Below are 15,957 nucleotides of genomic sequence, written 5' to 3'. Positions count from 1 at the left end.
TAACAGAATCCATATAATGCCAAGACAGATGGCCAAGATAGCCCATATCTGTGTGGCTGGTTCTACAGACCATGTATGGGCATAAAAGGGATTGTATGAATGATGTCAGATGTCATAGATGTCATAACGAATAACTGAGTAGTACATGGATCTCCATATGGGTACCAGGGGTCCCCAAATATGGTAACGGGTCCGATATACATCACTGGCCAGATGGCCAAGACATGACGCGACCTCGCTTGTAACCATGATGCGCCTTACTAGTAATTTTGATAATTTAGCTCATAGCGTATAGTACAAATCAAAGTTTCTCTGGAAAAGAGCATCTGCTAAATGCCTACATTGTAAATTGCAATGTAAGGGAAACCAATAAGCCACAAGAAGCCATAGTTTACTGTAGATTTTGCAAAGAAGAGGCGTGGTGAGGCACCACGAGGAGTGGAATTTATACTTTACTGGAGTGTTTCCAATGTTCCAACGTTTACTTCTACTCCACTACATCTCAGAGGCAAATATTATACTTTTACTCCACTACAATTATATGACAACTTTAGTTACTAGTTACTTTGTAGATTTTGATTATTATGACAAAACATGTATTAAACACTTCAGCCCTATATACATTTCGCCGACTTGAAAATAGCCGATCTACACGCTCACAATGCCTTGCGGTGAGACACATTGTGAACTTGTACAGTAGATCTGCTATTTTCAAAAGATTTTCATACATTTTATGCATTAGAAAACCTGTGAAACAGGACATTCTGTATAATGAGTACTTACTACTTTCTAATTTTGGTATTTTAAGTGTATTTTGATACCAGTACTTTTGTACTTTTACTCAAGTACATTTTGAATTCCAGACTTTTACTCAGTAGTATTTCTACATTGCAAGCGGGACTACTCACTGGGAAGGGCACAATCCAAGAACTCCATGTGGTCGACAGCGACATCAGCTTTATTCCCTTGCGAGCGTTGGGAATTGAGGTGGATGCGGAAGGGCGAGGAGATGCGGCCAAGGAAAATGGTGGCCTCCCTCCAGCCACGCACGCTAGTGGCCTCTGGACGCCATGCAACGGTCTCGCGGGAGCCTGTGCGTACCACGGATACCCACAGCGGCGTGGAGCCCAGACCTTTGTTACCTTTGTCGGGCAGAGAGAAACATTTTGTCAGGTGGCCACAGGATTTGTCACCGCAAGTCAGACTTTTCATGTGAAAACAAAACTGATTGTGATATGTAAAAACAAACAAACATTATGGATATGGAGAAAAAAATGACTAAGAGTCTTAGTGATATTGTGGCAGTTTAACTGAAATTATTTATGCAGAGCAGATTTCTTTATTGAATCTATTATGTATATGGCTACTACAATTATTACTGCTACAAGCTCCACAACCACAACTTTTAGTGCTAATGATAATTCAATATTCATTTTATTTCACACAAGTGTCTATTATTTAGAATATTTAAGAAATATAATTAAATAGGCCTTTGCATGGCCAAGAGCCTGTTTCTGAAATTGTGTTTAGATAAGTGATTGTGAAGTGAATTACAGACAGTATGACAGCAATGATATTACTTAGATACAAGATAGTCGTCCGAATCCTAGTTCACGGACCACTAGTGTCCCATGGCATAAATACAGATTGTCCATGTGAAAAGGTTTTAAAAATATCACTGAATATTGTGACTTTGTTAAATGTAGAAACATTTGTTTGAATAATAGGCAAGTTGAAAATCAAATTGAAGAATGTCTTTGAAGTAAAAGGTGTAGTGTGAGGAAAATAAAATAATGGTGATCCGACTGTTTTGGGACACACACACACACACGCACGCACGCACGCACGCACGCACGCACAGTTGTAGGAGGGAAATAAAGAGTGAGAACAACTGTATTCAACTATGCTGAACAATATATACAGTTGTACCTGAATCCCAGAGGAAGTATTGCAGGCGAAGGCGGCATGTTGGTGCAGATTCCCGCATTTCTGGTGACACTAACACTGTAGTCATCGGCACATCTTTGTTCAGCGCATTCACTCCCATATAAAAGCCTGTTAAAGGTGTTATTGTACATGTTATAGTTCAGTCAGTGGTTCTCAAAGTGGGGTCTGGGGAAGTGGGGACCCCAGGGGCCCTAGAGAGGGTTCCAGCAACATTTGTTAATATATTATCACTTTTACCAGTTTTAGCCAATCTACAAGCTCACAGTGAATGGCATTCTGTGCATTGTGAGCTTGTAGATATGCTATGTTTGCAAACTCTTGGAAAATTGTGAAAATGTTTGGAATAGTTTTAAACATTTTTAACACAAATCTTCACTTGTGGGCATCCCCAGCTGGCACACAATATTTTCAAACGGTGGTCTAGGGCCAAATATCAATTTAGGGCTACTTCACATGAAAACGTTTGAGAACCAGCAGATAAATATGCCATATCAATTCATGGACACATTATTGAAACCCTTAATGCTAGGCAGCATGAGGTACTGTATGTCAACATATAATTCTACCTAGAGCAGGGGTCTTCAACAGGGGGTCTGGGACCCTTAGGGTGTCCTCAGAGTAATTACAGGGGGTCCTCCAAATCTTCCAACCCTTTTTATATTAACAACTTGAACCCTAGTGTCCATATTCTGAGAACTGTAGCCAAACATAGCAGATCTACAAGATCACAATGCCTTGCAGCGCTTGTAAATCGTCTATTTTTGGCAAAGAGGTTTGGTGTATAGAGGGGAAAAAGGGCATACCAAGTACAGAGTGAAAGGTCAAGTTCATTAGGTAATGACAGCTCAAGTGGTTAAATATCTGAAAACACAAATTGACATGAATCCAGAATACACTGATGATTGTGCTGTCAAACAACGAAACTATATGGAATCTGAAAAGGTTGTGGGGGTCCCTGCTTCATCTCTCTCTCAACTAAGGGGTCCTTGGCCTGAAAACGTTGAAGACTCCTGACCATCTGGTACAGACTGTGTACAGCACACATAACTTCAAAATACATTTCCTTTTCTTTTATTTGGGATTCAGCTGATGCCCAATAGCTACAGATTAATTGTGGAATTGTTGCTCTAGGTCAGGAGTCTTCAACGTTAAAGGATTGTGTATTATTGTCTATGGTGTAAACAGAAACATACCTGAGCTTGTCCCAGTGGTGAAGTCAGAAGAAGGTCCAATGTTTGCGTGACAGGGACATGGATTTCCTCTACTATACTTCTGCCATTCATACGTGGGGTCCGTAGATGGGACCGTCCAGCCACAGTTTCCGGGTGTCTCAAAATCACACATGAAGCCCTGTGCTCTATAGCCTGAGGTTTGGGGTGGAGCCACAACAAAACATTTATATTGTAGAAATAGTAACAATTACTATTGTTATGGTACTGTAGCACCAGCAATGGTAGCTTGTTTGAAATGCAAATAATTCCACGATAAGGTTACACAGAACACAAACACCGTATTAACACCAGCATCTCAACAGGATTTTAGAAAATCCAATGCTGTTTTGCACTTACTTTTTGCAATATAGATAAACTGGCTGGATAAACATGCACTTAAAAGGTTATCATGATGGTTTCTTTCTTGTCACATCTACAAAGTGAATATTTAGGCTAATCCTTCCGTTTTCAGAACTTTGGGGTCGTTGACATGGATGACTAAGCCCTTTGACAAGAAATGCCAAGTTTATCATTACAACAATGGCTCTGACTAGTCAAGTTTCTGCAACAGTGACATTTGAAGCATTTGTTGTGCCCCCTATGGGTGGAAGTGAAATAACTTTTGGCTCTGATTGAGTTGTGTATGTGATTTGTGTCTTTGTTTTTCAAAACAGGCCCCTCCCGCAAACCTTTGTGCGATAATGTATTAATCTATATTATAGTCTGCGAGGTCTTTTACAAAATGAATCAAAAATGTGCGGAAAAACAATGCACATATTCTTCAGTACCGTTATGTCTCAATGAAACCTTGATACAGAGCATAGTACTTTCTGGCCCTGAGGTGACCAAAAACATCCCACAATGATGAAGCTTTAAGAGTCTTACCACACATGTCTTCATCACTGCAGTCTGAACAGTCACATGTAAAGTCACATTTCCCTTCTGGAGCCTGGCACTCGTGTCCTTGTGAGCTGACAACTGTGTAATAAAAGAGTCTTATCATAAATACTCTATGAATAACAGTAGTCAGATAAAATGTTCTGCAAGTATAAGGCAAATGTGAAAGCACGCAAATCAAAAACATATTTGACATTAAACCAGGTAACGTGTACAGATCTTTGATACAACTTTTATACAACTATTTTCAGATTGCAATGTACAGTATGAAACATTTGAAAGCTTATACTTTTCACACACAAAAAAAGACCTGAAAAACTACAACCATACTCTAATCTATCAGACCCTTTTACGCTTCTATCTAATTCATATGTCGCTGGTGTCGGGCAGAAACCTATGAATATTTCAACTACATTAACTCTGCCGTATGACAGCAATGTGCAAAAGTTGTGAGAATAGCTGTCTGATGTGCAGGATCCATTGGAACACATGTATTTCTTTTTCCAAGTACTGAAAAGTAACGGTTTTAGACATACAGGGTTTCTCCCCCACAGCAACGTTATACTGATCATAGTGATCAAAGTAAAAGATTATAGCTTGATTAAAATTCCCTTGATGGCTCAAAGAGCCTTCCCTTATCAGAACTCATTACCCTCCGTGATTTACGATACAGCTAATGTGAACGGGCTCAAAGGCCAGCTGGGAAGCGATGAGTTTAACACCGGTGAAAACATTATTCATCCAACCAAAGGTCTCTGATTAGGAGTCAAGATCCAATATCCTGTTCCAGGGGCGTCACACCAAATTCTGGGCCCTGGGTACAAGGATTCACTGCGGGCCCCCCATGGATGTTAACTATTGAAAAATAGCAGATATACAAGCTCACAGCGCGGCACCGAGTGCCGCGCTGCAAGCTTGTAGATCTGCTATTTTTGAAAAATTGTGAAAAAGTGTGCAAGAAACCCATGTTTCCATGTCAGTGATGCTCAAACGTTTTCATGTGAAGGACCCCCAAAATTATATGAATTTGGCCACGGACCCCCATCTCAAAATATTTAGTTCCAGGGACCCCCCCGGAAGCAAAATTTGAGTTACAAATGTCCGCTTAAAAAATACATATTCAAAGATTTGCACACATTTTCACGACTTTTCAAAAATAGCAGATCTACAAGCTAGCAGCGCGGCACTGTGAGCTTGTACATCTGCTATTTTTCAATAGCTAAAGTTACTAGGGCCCCTCCACCTTGGGCCCTGGTAACTCAGTCCCACTTTCCTACCCCTTGTGACGCCCCTGTCCTGTTCTTTACTGTGACAGTAATTACAGGATGAGAGAGGACATAAAAAAATAACAGCTTTGGACGCCGATACCACGCTAGGTCTATTATGGGTCAGTACACATACTAGTACTACTACACATACATGAAGGAATTTATGATTTAACATTAGCTTGCTTCTCTTCCAAGGCAGAGAAAGTGTCTTTAAAGGTTCTATAAGTGATATTGTTTGTTAAAATAAGTTTTAAATCTATATTTAGGTAGAAATCATGGCTATAGTGTTTGTTCAGTAATAGGGTTCCCCATATCTCTCCACTCCAGGTCTTTAGTACTGTACATACACATACAATACCAGTTTCACACAGAGAACTCATACAGGACACAGGATAAACAAGTGAAATGTGTAAATAAAAAAGGACTGGAACTGTAAGCTAAGAAAATAAGCTGATAAACCAGTAAGACTCCCTAATCGGGAGAGAAGCGACCGTCAGGTCGCATACACAAACTTTAGAAGGCAATCGTAGCCAATCAGGAGGGAATATGGGAAAAGGACAGGTCCATGTTGATGACATGACTTTAGAGATATTGTTTACCGCTTTGCGTGATTTTTGGGCAAAATCTGTAGCAGTAGTGTCCAAGAATGTGTTTTGCAAAAATCGGCCTCATGGTGGCACTAGAAGAGGGCCATGTGAGAAATCAGGGCTGGAGTTGTGGTTTGCCAGCCAAGGAGTGTGTGTGTGTGCAAAGTTTGGCATGGATAGGGGCAATGGTGCCGGAGATAAGAGTAGGGCCAAAAGTGTGATGTGACGTGACAGACGGACAGATGGACGGACGGAAGGACAGCCGGTGGAGCTTTTCATAGTAACTTGCGACCTGCATCGCAATTATTATGTAACATTTTCACTCCTGATTGGATTACATTTGTATCCAATTTTTTTAATTATTATTATACAGAACCACCTCCATTAGGCCTACTGGGCAAACTTCACTTTTACATACTTCATTAGGATCAACGTTATGTGGTTAGCGTATTTAAAACTTCTACATGACATTTTCAGCAAATTCCACTAAACAGATATAGATGCGATTCCACACAGTGGGATACATTGTGAGCTTGTGGATAGGGTTGTCACGATTATGACATCTACGTAATGATTAATTGTAATAGGAAATTAATTGCGATTAACAATTTAATTATGTGGCTTTTGGGCTTTAAGAACAAAGGTTAAACAGGGCAGATATGACAATAACTGAACTACACAAAGACATTACTGACAGACAATGACCGATAACAATAATCAAAATAAATAATGTATTATGACCAAAATACACCATATTTTTAAATATTTTACACTTACAAATGTGTTATAAATAGTGGAAATAGCTGATATACAAGCTTGTAGATCTGCCATTTCCACTTTTGTTGAAAATGTATTAACCTCAACATGGAAGGGATTATGACAATTATTTATTTTAAAATAATTGCTATTATTTCAAATAATTGCGATTATTTCAAATAATTGCGATTAGAAGATTTTGAGATTCTCTCCTGCTTACCCCATTGAAGTGTGAACAACAAGATTAGGGATAGGTTTCTCCAATGCAACTCCATCTTCCTGCTTCTCTTCCCCTGGCCCAATGAAGGCCTACACACTACCAGTCACCTCAGCTACTCTGAAGAGTCTTCCCTGGTTCCCTCTGACCAACTCTCCCTTTCAAGAAGATAACAGCTGGACTTTAACAGGCATGAATGTGCAAAAGCCTTCAGTCATAAAACCATCTCTAGGACCAAGCCAAACATTGTGCAACATACAGGGGGGAAAAAAAACATGACACGCTGTGCATTTTTGTAACATGCCACCTGCAAACCACCTAGAAAATAACGTCTCCTCCAAACGGTATGTGACAGTGACAGTGTGACATTTCCAGGCATAAACGTATGTATCCCATAACTTCTGAAAACATTGTCTGACAACATTAATTTATTCATCACCACTAAATACAATACAAGCAGTGGTGTCATCACCACTAAATACAATACAAGCAGTGGTGCAAAGTAACTAAGTACATTTACTTAACTACTGTATTTAAGTACAATTTTGAAGTGTTTTTTACTTGAGTATTTCTACTCCACTACATCTCAGAGACAAATGTTGTACTTTTACTCCACTACATTTATTTGAAAACTTTAGTTACTAGTTACTTAGTACTTTGTAGGGATTATTATTCAAAACCTACATTAACCACTTCAACCCTATATACATTTTTGGCCATTTGAAAATAGCCGATCTACTCACGATGCGACACATTGTGAACTTGTAGATCGGCTATTCTCAAAGGATTTTTAGACATAAGTAAAGAATGTGAGTACTTTTTCCACCACTGAATGAATACAAGTGAATCTTCTGTATCGCACGTGCCTCCTTGAACTGTTAGATAAGGACCAGCAGACATACAGGAGCTCTTGATAGGCGTTCAGGTAGGAAGGGGCCTTAAGAACGCTTCCCTAGTAACATGAATCTCACATCCCGTTTGGACAGAGATTCATACAAGCTTTGCATTTGTTGTCTTTTGAGTTTAAAGAGTTCATCAGGAATTACCCAACACCCACATGTCTTCTAGGCTGAGTGCAATAAATGGTAAATGGTGCATTTATATAGCAGTGCCAATCTCTGCCAAGGCAGAGATTGTGCATTACATTCACCCATTCACACACATTCATACACCCATGGCAGAGGAAACCATGCACTCTACCCCCGAGCCACCCAACCACTGACGCAACTGCAATAAGTTGGGCGTGTCCAACGTTATGAGTGACAGTCTGTCACTTGTGTGACAAGTGACAACGTGTGTGTCTGCCTGCTAATGAGGTTTAGAAACAGACTGTATTGTAGATCAGGGGTTCCCAAACCTTTTTGTCTCAGGGCACCCCATAAATATTTTTTTAATCCGAGGCACCCCTACATTATAATTTTCACTCCCAGCACCTATTTATAGCATATCGTCGTTGTCGGGTGGAAACCTTGAATGTCCTAAAAACTAGTGAAAACAGCAGATCTACAAGCACACAACGCCCGGCTGTTTTCACTAGTTTTGTGCGACAGAGGTTTCTGCCTGACAGTGACGATATTTTAGTGATGTTGCGAGGAAAACATTGAGATAACAGCCATTTTGGTTAGAACTGACTGAAAATAAAATTATACTAAATATTTTTTCAAGTGTCCAAAAATAAATTCCAAATATTATCAAATGATCTCGCGGCACCCCTTGCACATTGTCAGTGGAATATTATTGCCACTCACCCACACTGACTGAAGTGTTTCATTAGTGCCTGTGTGGAACTTGGAGAAGACACTGCACTGGGTAGTTCTTGGCTGAGTGACCCACTGAAACAAAGTAGATGCCTTTCTGTTCAGAATACATGTGGTGACAATTAGCTCTACAAAATTCAATTTTATTTATATAGCACATTTCAAAACGACAATAGATTCGAAGTGCTTCATAAATGAGTTTAGACAGCCTATCTTTACAGAATTTTAATTGTCCTTTTTTAACAATTAATCATCAATTCACAATGATTTTACATTTGCCAACACTGTAGCAGTACTGACTGAGTGATTAACCCACATCATTTTGGAGTGTTTTCAGTTGATGAATAATTTACCAGTTGTGAGTGGTAAGAAATGGGGAGCCAGTAACACACAAATTCACTGATATACAGTTCTGTGCATGATAGCAGGAGATCCAATATTAAGTGATGATAATCAGCAGAAGTTTGCACAGTACGGTATATTGCTGACCATATCTGTTCGGAAACACATTTTGGACAGGAAACTTGAATGTCAATTATTTTCAATAACTCAACGGATTTCTTTTTTAAACACTAATCGCTCAGTACTACTACAGATAACACTATTACACATCCTGGTAAATGCTCCTATGTTTAATAAGACATATTTGTAGTTTTCAACGTATTGAGCTTTGTTTGACAGTAGTGAAAAACTGCTGGAAACAGACGCAACGTCACCCTTGTTAGGAAGATGTTATGGGTTAATTGAGGAAATGCTTGTGCTTTCGATTTTAGTTTTATGATATTTCCGTACCATCAACCCAAGACAAAAACGAGTCATTAGCAGTGTTAAGTAAATTAGTTAAATTAGTCTGGTGCTAACCTAGTGACACTGGGCATCAGTCTTATGAGGCGTAGCAGTCCCATGAGGCACAGCAGCACATGGCTCCTCATTGGGTCTGGACTTGTGTCAGTTCTAACATCTGACAATGCCTTTCTTGAACTAACTTATGTTTGGCAAACTATGGGTCAAATGTTAACAGAAGTCCAGGAGCAAGAATGGTCAATAGAGGGTGGTCTACTGGAGGTCAGTATCCTTCATTATCCCAGGTCACCTCATAGGCTGGATATTGGGCCTGCAGTTTCTCCACAGACACTTGATGATTCGCTCTTCCAAATCCCTGTAAAAGGAAAATCATGGTGATTGTACAGCAGCAAGCTTGAATGATTCAGAATACAAGCTTTATTCCTAACGTCCCCATTCTGGGCATGTCATGGTAGGTTAACATTCTAGCAAAATAGTTGGTTGCAAAAGGTTGCGCTGTGAGCTTGTAGATCGTCTATTTTCAGCGAAGAGATTTGGTGCACACTCATACAGTACATTGCTCGGGATCTCCCACAGCTCTATAATACAGTGGATCCTATATTTACCTGTAATACAAACTAAATCTCTAAAAGATAGCAGACATATAAGCTCACAGTTGTCAACTTGTGACGTGTTGTGAGCTTGTAGATCTGCTATTTTTTGCATTATGTTCACCCTAGAATAGGGACACTACTAGGGTTCATGTGGTTAAACGGTTGAGCAAACAAGGTTGTGTACATCATGATCTTACCATGGAGTAGCCGTAGACATGAATCTTCTTGGCCTGTGTCTCATGTCGGATCCTCCCTCCACCCACACACTCACAGTCCAGTAGTCCTCCCCTCTCCAGCTCTGCCGCCACCTTCTCGTAGATGTCCGCTGGAAGCACAATCATATCCTCTTAGCCTGGCAAGTCAGACTCATACTGTGCATTCACTCACTCGTTCCTTCCCACAATATGATGGGGAAGGATCAGACTGAGCACAGTATCAGGGCTGGCTTGCCAGGCTAACATCCTCTGTGTTGATTTAACTCAAGACTGGACAAACGTACTAACAGGGTCCATTTTGTACACACAGTCAAATTAACACTATGGATTGAATAGTGTACAGCCGCCAGTATACTGTTGATAGTCAGTGTGCCATATCAACATTAAGGATAATTATTTATGACACCACATCAATATAACATATTTCCAACACATTCTTTTTCTTCTTCTTTTGAACTCTCTCACTCTTACATCAGGATGTAATGATCATTAGAGAAATAACCTACCTATCTCCCAGTCTTCCTCCCCAGTCAGAGTTTAGTGTTTGAATGGGTGTAGAATTATGTGCTGGATGTCATTTGCGGGTCCATGTTTGCAAGATGTGAGGGAATCAGGGGACTAAATTTGATTGTAATTTTCTAAAAAAATATTTTATTTTAAAAGACAAATCCTCTCCCTCACCCTTGTGCCAGTGATCACCTTCCCCTGTGCCAATGTTGGCACCAGTGCCTAAGGTTGCCTACCCCTGCTGTAAAGTGTTTCTACAGATGATGACAATGAGCCCAGCCCCATTCTGACTTGGATTGTCTACAGTTTGATTATGGGCTGTCGCCGCCGCTGATGATACAGACTGAGGAAAAAGAAGAGTCTTACAGATTCCTATCAACAGCAAAACATGACTACATTCATGACCAGCAAGCACGACTAGGTTGTCCAGCACTATCAGTAGACAGTGACACAGTCAAATTAACACTCAGGATTGAATAGTGTACAGCAGCCAGTATAGGCCTACTGTAGAGCAGGGGTCGGCAAACGTTTAGACATGAAGACAAGTGCATGTTTTTATTTTCTTGATAATCAAACTTAATTTGATTGTCATTTTGACCAGGGCTAGGTCGCTCACTATGCTCAGTCAGTCTGCACTTGCCCTGTACCCGAAACGAAACGGGAGGCTCTCTCCATTCCGACATGTCGCCACTCCGAAATGGACTTCTTATTGTCGGAGTGGCGACACTCCCCATGGGCCTAAGGTTTAGGGTAGGGGTAGAGATAGGGTTAGTGTCGGAATGGAGACATGTCGGAAAGGAGACATGTCGGAGTGGAGAGATAAACCCACTGGAAACAGTCTGGCCATGACACAGGCTACGGTCCAAGCGGTTACAATACTTGGCTTGCTTACCATGATATTCTGCCCAGGCATATCCTCGTACAATGACTACTTCTGAGTCATCGTCTTCCTCTTTACTGTGAACATGTATGAGAACATATTTAAAAACACCCGTCGGATCGATCTCTGCTTGCTTGATGTTGGCCATCAGTGCTGCAGCCTTGGTTTGAGTGCACATTTTAACCAACCGCTGTTTAGATGTCGTGCTGTGAATGAAAATGCTACAGGACCGCTGCTAATTCTATACCTCGTGGAAGGGTTTAACACCGCAAGACCAGTTGTTGTTGTTGTTGTTGATAATTTGGTATTTGGAGGTTTTACTAACACTAAACGTGCACACTATATAGCTACAACAACACACACACCGACTGTCCTAATATGCGACTGTCACATTTGTAACTGCACACAGTACTTCCGTGAAACAAAGGATTGTGGTAGTTGAAGTTTAGGCACTGCTCTATGGCAAACATTATTGTTCATACAGGCAGTGGCCAGTAGGTGTCCTCAGCCAACCATCCCTTCTCTTATGGGTCTTCAACGTTTTCAGACAGGACCCCAGTTGAGAGAGAGATGAAGCAGGGACCCTCAGTCCCCACAGCCTTTTTCGTAGATTCCATATAGTTTCATTGTTTGATAGCTGTTTTGGATTCATGTCAATTTGTGCTTTCAGATTAACCACATTGAACTGTCAATACTTAAGACAGTTGACCTTTCACTCTGTACTTAGTCTGCTCTTTTCCCCCTCTACACCAAAGCTCTTTGCCGAAAATAGCCGATCTATGAGCTTGCGTATCTGCTATTTTTGGCTAAAGTTCTCAGAATATGGATACATAGTTCAAGTGGTTAAAATAAAAAAGAGAAAAAAGTTTCTATCACACAAAGATTTGGAGGCCCCCTGTAGTAACTATGGGGACCCCCTAGGGGTCCCGGACCCCCTGTTGAAGACCCCTTCTCTTATGAAAGAGCCATCTCTAAAATTGAAACGCCATAATGTGTCCACTAAGGTTGGATGAACACCTGCTTTTTGCAAGGCATCCTTTTAAACCATAATGGTGGAGAGCAATAAATCAGTATGATGGTATAGCTGTTTAAAGAGCATTATCCCCTGACTAATCACTTTCCCTGCTATATACCTTTATGAAGTTCTCTAATAGGTAGTTGACCGTGACCTGGCCATACGCCCCATTCCTCCTGTCCTGTCAGTATGGACGCCCCTTGATAGTTATCATTTTATGGATTTTATGGTCCACTTCCCAAGGCTGCGGCCTTGTTGATACAGACTGGGGGGAAAGAGAGAGAAAAAGAGTCTTGATTCATATTCAACAGCAAAACATTACTACATTTATGACCAGCAGGATGATGTCAAGCACTATATAGCCTACCGATATGATTTACAGTACCACTGCACTGAACAAATAAAAGGGCTAAACCAAAGTGAACTTGCATTGTTCTTGTTATAATACAACATACAGTAGATATGCCTATATCTACTGCATATATGCAATATTAATTTACTCTTCTCAACATTAAGATAAGGACAAAAATGCCTGCACAGTTAAACAATCCATGGGAATTTCCAATGCAAAACCTTTATTTTCATAGGAAAGATCCCCTTAATGGCAGAATATAGTACTGTAGGCCTACAGTAAAATCCATCCATTTGTAACTGCAGAGAGCGTACAAATGTAGTTCCGCAAGGCCGATCCAATTTCCAATCTCACACACCACTCAGAGAAAAAAATCCATGGTTATACAGACCAAATGGACTCATCATCACACAAGAAAAGTAAGTGTGCAGAGGGGCTCCAATGGTTTCTCGAAGCTTATAGTGCATGCATGGGTATTCAAATGACATTCAAAGCGCGCACGCACCGACGCACGCACGCACGCACGCACGCACGCACGCACGCACACACGCACACACACACACACACACACACACACACACACACACTACTAGGCAGTGAAAGCATGCGAGAGGGTGTTTGGCTTTGGGGATGCCTTTCAGTGCCTGGTATAGACATGGTATCTGTCCAGCCATTCCCTTCTGGCCTGCATTGCTGGATATCCTTCCGCTCGAGTTACCATGTAAACAACTTGTATTATCTTGATTGTCCTTGATTGTACTTTCAAGGAATGTTTGTTATCGTGACCCACTCATAACTGCGATGATACACATCTGGGATAAACAAGCGGGGGTTAAATGAGGGTCACGTCAATGCCACATGCAGGCCAAGCCACTGATGTTACCACAAAGTACTGTAAACAGTAACATTGTTTAACACATTTTATGCTACCATTGCCATTGGGAATTTATTTTGTTTTGAAACTCCCATTTTCTCCAATTCAGCTGTTCAATTACCAGATTTCTACACACACTTTTATAATCTTGTCACTGCTAGTACTGATCCCTACTAGTTGTTCTTGGGGATTGTATAAACAACATGCCTCCTCTTATTTACATTGAATAACACTCTATTCCTCACAGTTCAACACCCCTGCTTGACCAACCTGTGGGAGATTGCAAGTGCAGCGACAAAGAACACCCTCCCCACCTGGCTACCCTCCCACAAACACGGCCAATTGTGTTTGTTGGAATGCACGGCCGAGCGGGAAGCACCGCAGACGTCTCAAACCCATATTCTCCATTGTGGTGGGCTTTTGTTTCTTGTGTAGAGTATTAGTGAGACATTTACAGTGAATGCAGCAGCCTCAGTGTGGTCTGTAGAGTTGAGTAGTAGACACACACACACACACACACACACACACACACACACACACACATGTAAGGGGGTGGAAGACAGCGTTATTTCTTTTTTTTTTGTTAAAATGTATTTCTTTGGAAACTCCTGTGTTTTATTGTTATTTTGCTTTAATTGAATACTATCTTATTGTTTCCCCTATTATACATTTTGTGGTTGTTCTGTGTCTAACGCTATTTCTCCCTGAATGAACTTGAATGAACTCCTCTTCCGGAACTGTGTGTGTGAAAGAACTGGATAGGATAACGAGCGGCTGCTACGCGGCCAATGGGAAAAGAGTGATGTCATGCCCGGCCAATGAGAGACTGGTGTCGAGCAGTGGGCGGCCTTTATAAGTGGGACTCTGTCACTCTGTTACTGAACGTGAAAGGAGGAGGACGTGTGTGTGAGGCAGGTGCACAGGCAGAGGTGACCAGTGTTATGAGGGACTGAGGACAGACACAGGAGGGCATGAGCAGTGAGCCCTACCTAGAACTATTGATGATGAACTTGAGTGAGCTCCACAGTGCAACGCAGTGAGTCAGACAACACGGTGGCCCAGCAGAACCGGTGAAGTTCCCGCGGACCATCTATCCTGACCAGGCGAGCCAGACGAGCCGCTCCATCCGAGCTGACTAGAGGGGTCGCAGTGGTGACAGTGGTGTCGTGCGCAATACCCGCACAGGCAGCCATTGGCTGCCTCCGTGTGAGTAGAGAATCTGTGCACCATTTGTCTCTTCAAGCCACTGACCTGAGTTATGCCAATAAGTTAAAGTATACAAGGATACTGGCCTATTTTCCTTGTTCGCAGATACGAAGGCCTGAGACGTAGATGTTACTGAAGAGTTGCTGTGTCCCTCTACACGTCTTCTACTCACCCTGCTTATTATCATTATTATTATTATTATACCTGCCTGCGCCTATTAGTATTATATATATAACACACGTCCTAATTGAGCTAATGATTTGCAATATTCATATTAATATATATACGCCTTAAATTGCTAAGTGGCGAATATTGCACCCGCACTTTAATTGTGCGGTGGGAATTGATAAAGGGAGGAAATTACCCGGGTTGTGATCTTATTGTTGGTTGTTTTTAGGTTTTTTAGTTAGAAGCGCTATTTAGGAGTGTTAGGGTTTTATTTGTGTTTTGAATGGTTTTATGGCGTATAGAAGCCCCTGTATTTTAGATAATAAAGAACTTGTTATACCTTTGGAAATACTGTGTCCGGCTCCTTCTCTCCTGGGTTTATATTGCTCTGAACACCTGAAAAACGTACCTGTGTGTCTTAAAAGGGTTATTATTATATATCTCCTTTTCCTCTTTTATAGAGGTGGCGTTGTCGGAAGTCTTATAATTATATATGGAAATGCTAATGATAATACTGAAATAATACACTTGAATCAAAAGGTGTGTACTATAATTATTTATTTGCAAATCCAAGAAAGTAAGGTGTTGACAAAGAGTACCAGTTTATTCTGGCTGTTAATGTGAGTCTGGCCACTCTTACACACACACACACACACACACACACACACACACACACACACACACACACACACACACACACACA

General features: G+C 41.1%; 2 protein-coding genes across 2 annotated transcripts in view; both read right to left on the bottom strand.

Moving 5' to 3' along the window:
• Window positions 1-2,014, bottom strand: part of mamdc4 (MAM domain containing 4) — a gene marked incomplete at both ends in the record, with an annotated part of 38,743 nt that extends 36,729 nt beyond the window's left edge. The window contains 2 exons of the mRNA XM_080743553.1: window positions 909-1,142; window positions 1,930-2,014. Of these exons, the coding sequence (XP_080599679.1) occupies window positions 909-1,142; window positions 1,930-2,014 (319 nt within the window). The remainder of the gene's footprint in view (window positions 1-908; window positions 1,143-1,929) is intronic.
• Window positions 2,015-8,870: 6,856 nt separating this feature from the next.
• On the bottom strand, window positions 8,871-11,998 carry phpt1 (phosphohistidine phosphatase 1). Its single transcript, XM_080743088.1, has 3 exons — window positions 11,652-11,998; window positions 10,235-10,362; window positions 8,871-9,799 (listed from the first exon to the last, which is right to left on the bottom strand). The coding sequence occupies exons 1-3, from the start codon at window positions 11,815-11,817 to the stop codon at window positions 9,707-9,709; spliced, it is 387 nt and encodes a 128-aa protein (XP_080599214.1). The 5' UTR covers window positions 11,818-11,998; the 3' UTR covers window positions 8,871-9,706.
• Between the last annotated feature and the right edge of the window lie 3,959 nt (window positions 11,999-15,957).

The sequence above is a fragment of the Nannobrachium achirus genome (assembly GCF_963921795.1).
Source record: "Nannobrachium achirus genome assembly, chromosome: 15".
In the NCBI taxonomy this organism is placed as follows: domain Eukaryota; kingdom Metazoa; phylum Chordata; class Actinopteri; order Myctophiformes; family Myctophidae; genus Nannobrachium; species Nannobrachium achirus.
This window is presented reverse-complemented; position numbering and strand designations above follow the sequence as displayed.

What these genes read in the sequence shown, in the direction of transcription:
- phpt1 (XM_080743088.1), bottom strand. Translation starts at nt 11,817, where the DNA reads ATGTGCACTCAAACCAAGGCTGCAGCACTGATGGCCAACATCAAGCAA. An exon ending in TGCCTGGGCAGAATATCATG is followed by an intron (nt 10,363 to 11,651) that starts GTAAGCAAGCCA and finishes TTGTGCTTCCAG; the next exon opens with CGGACATCTACGAGAAGGTG. An exon ending in ATGTCTACGGCTACTCCATG is followed by an intron (nt 9,800 to 10,234) that starts GTAAGATCATGA and finishes TTCCTTTTACAG; the next exon opens with GGATTTGGAAGAGCGAATCA.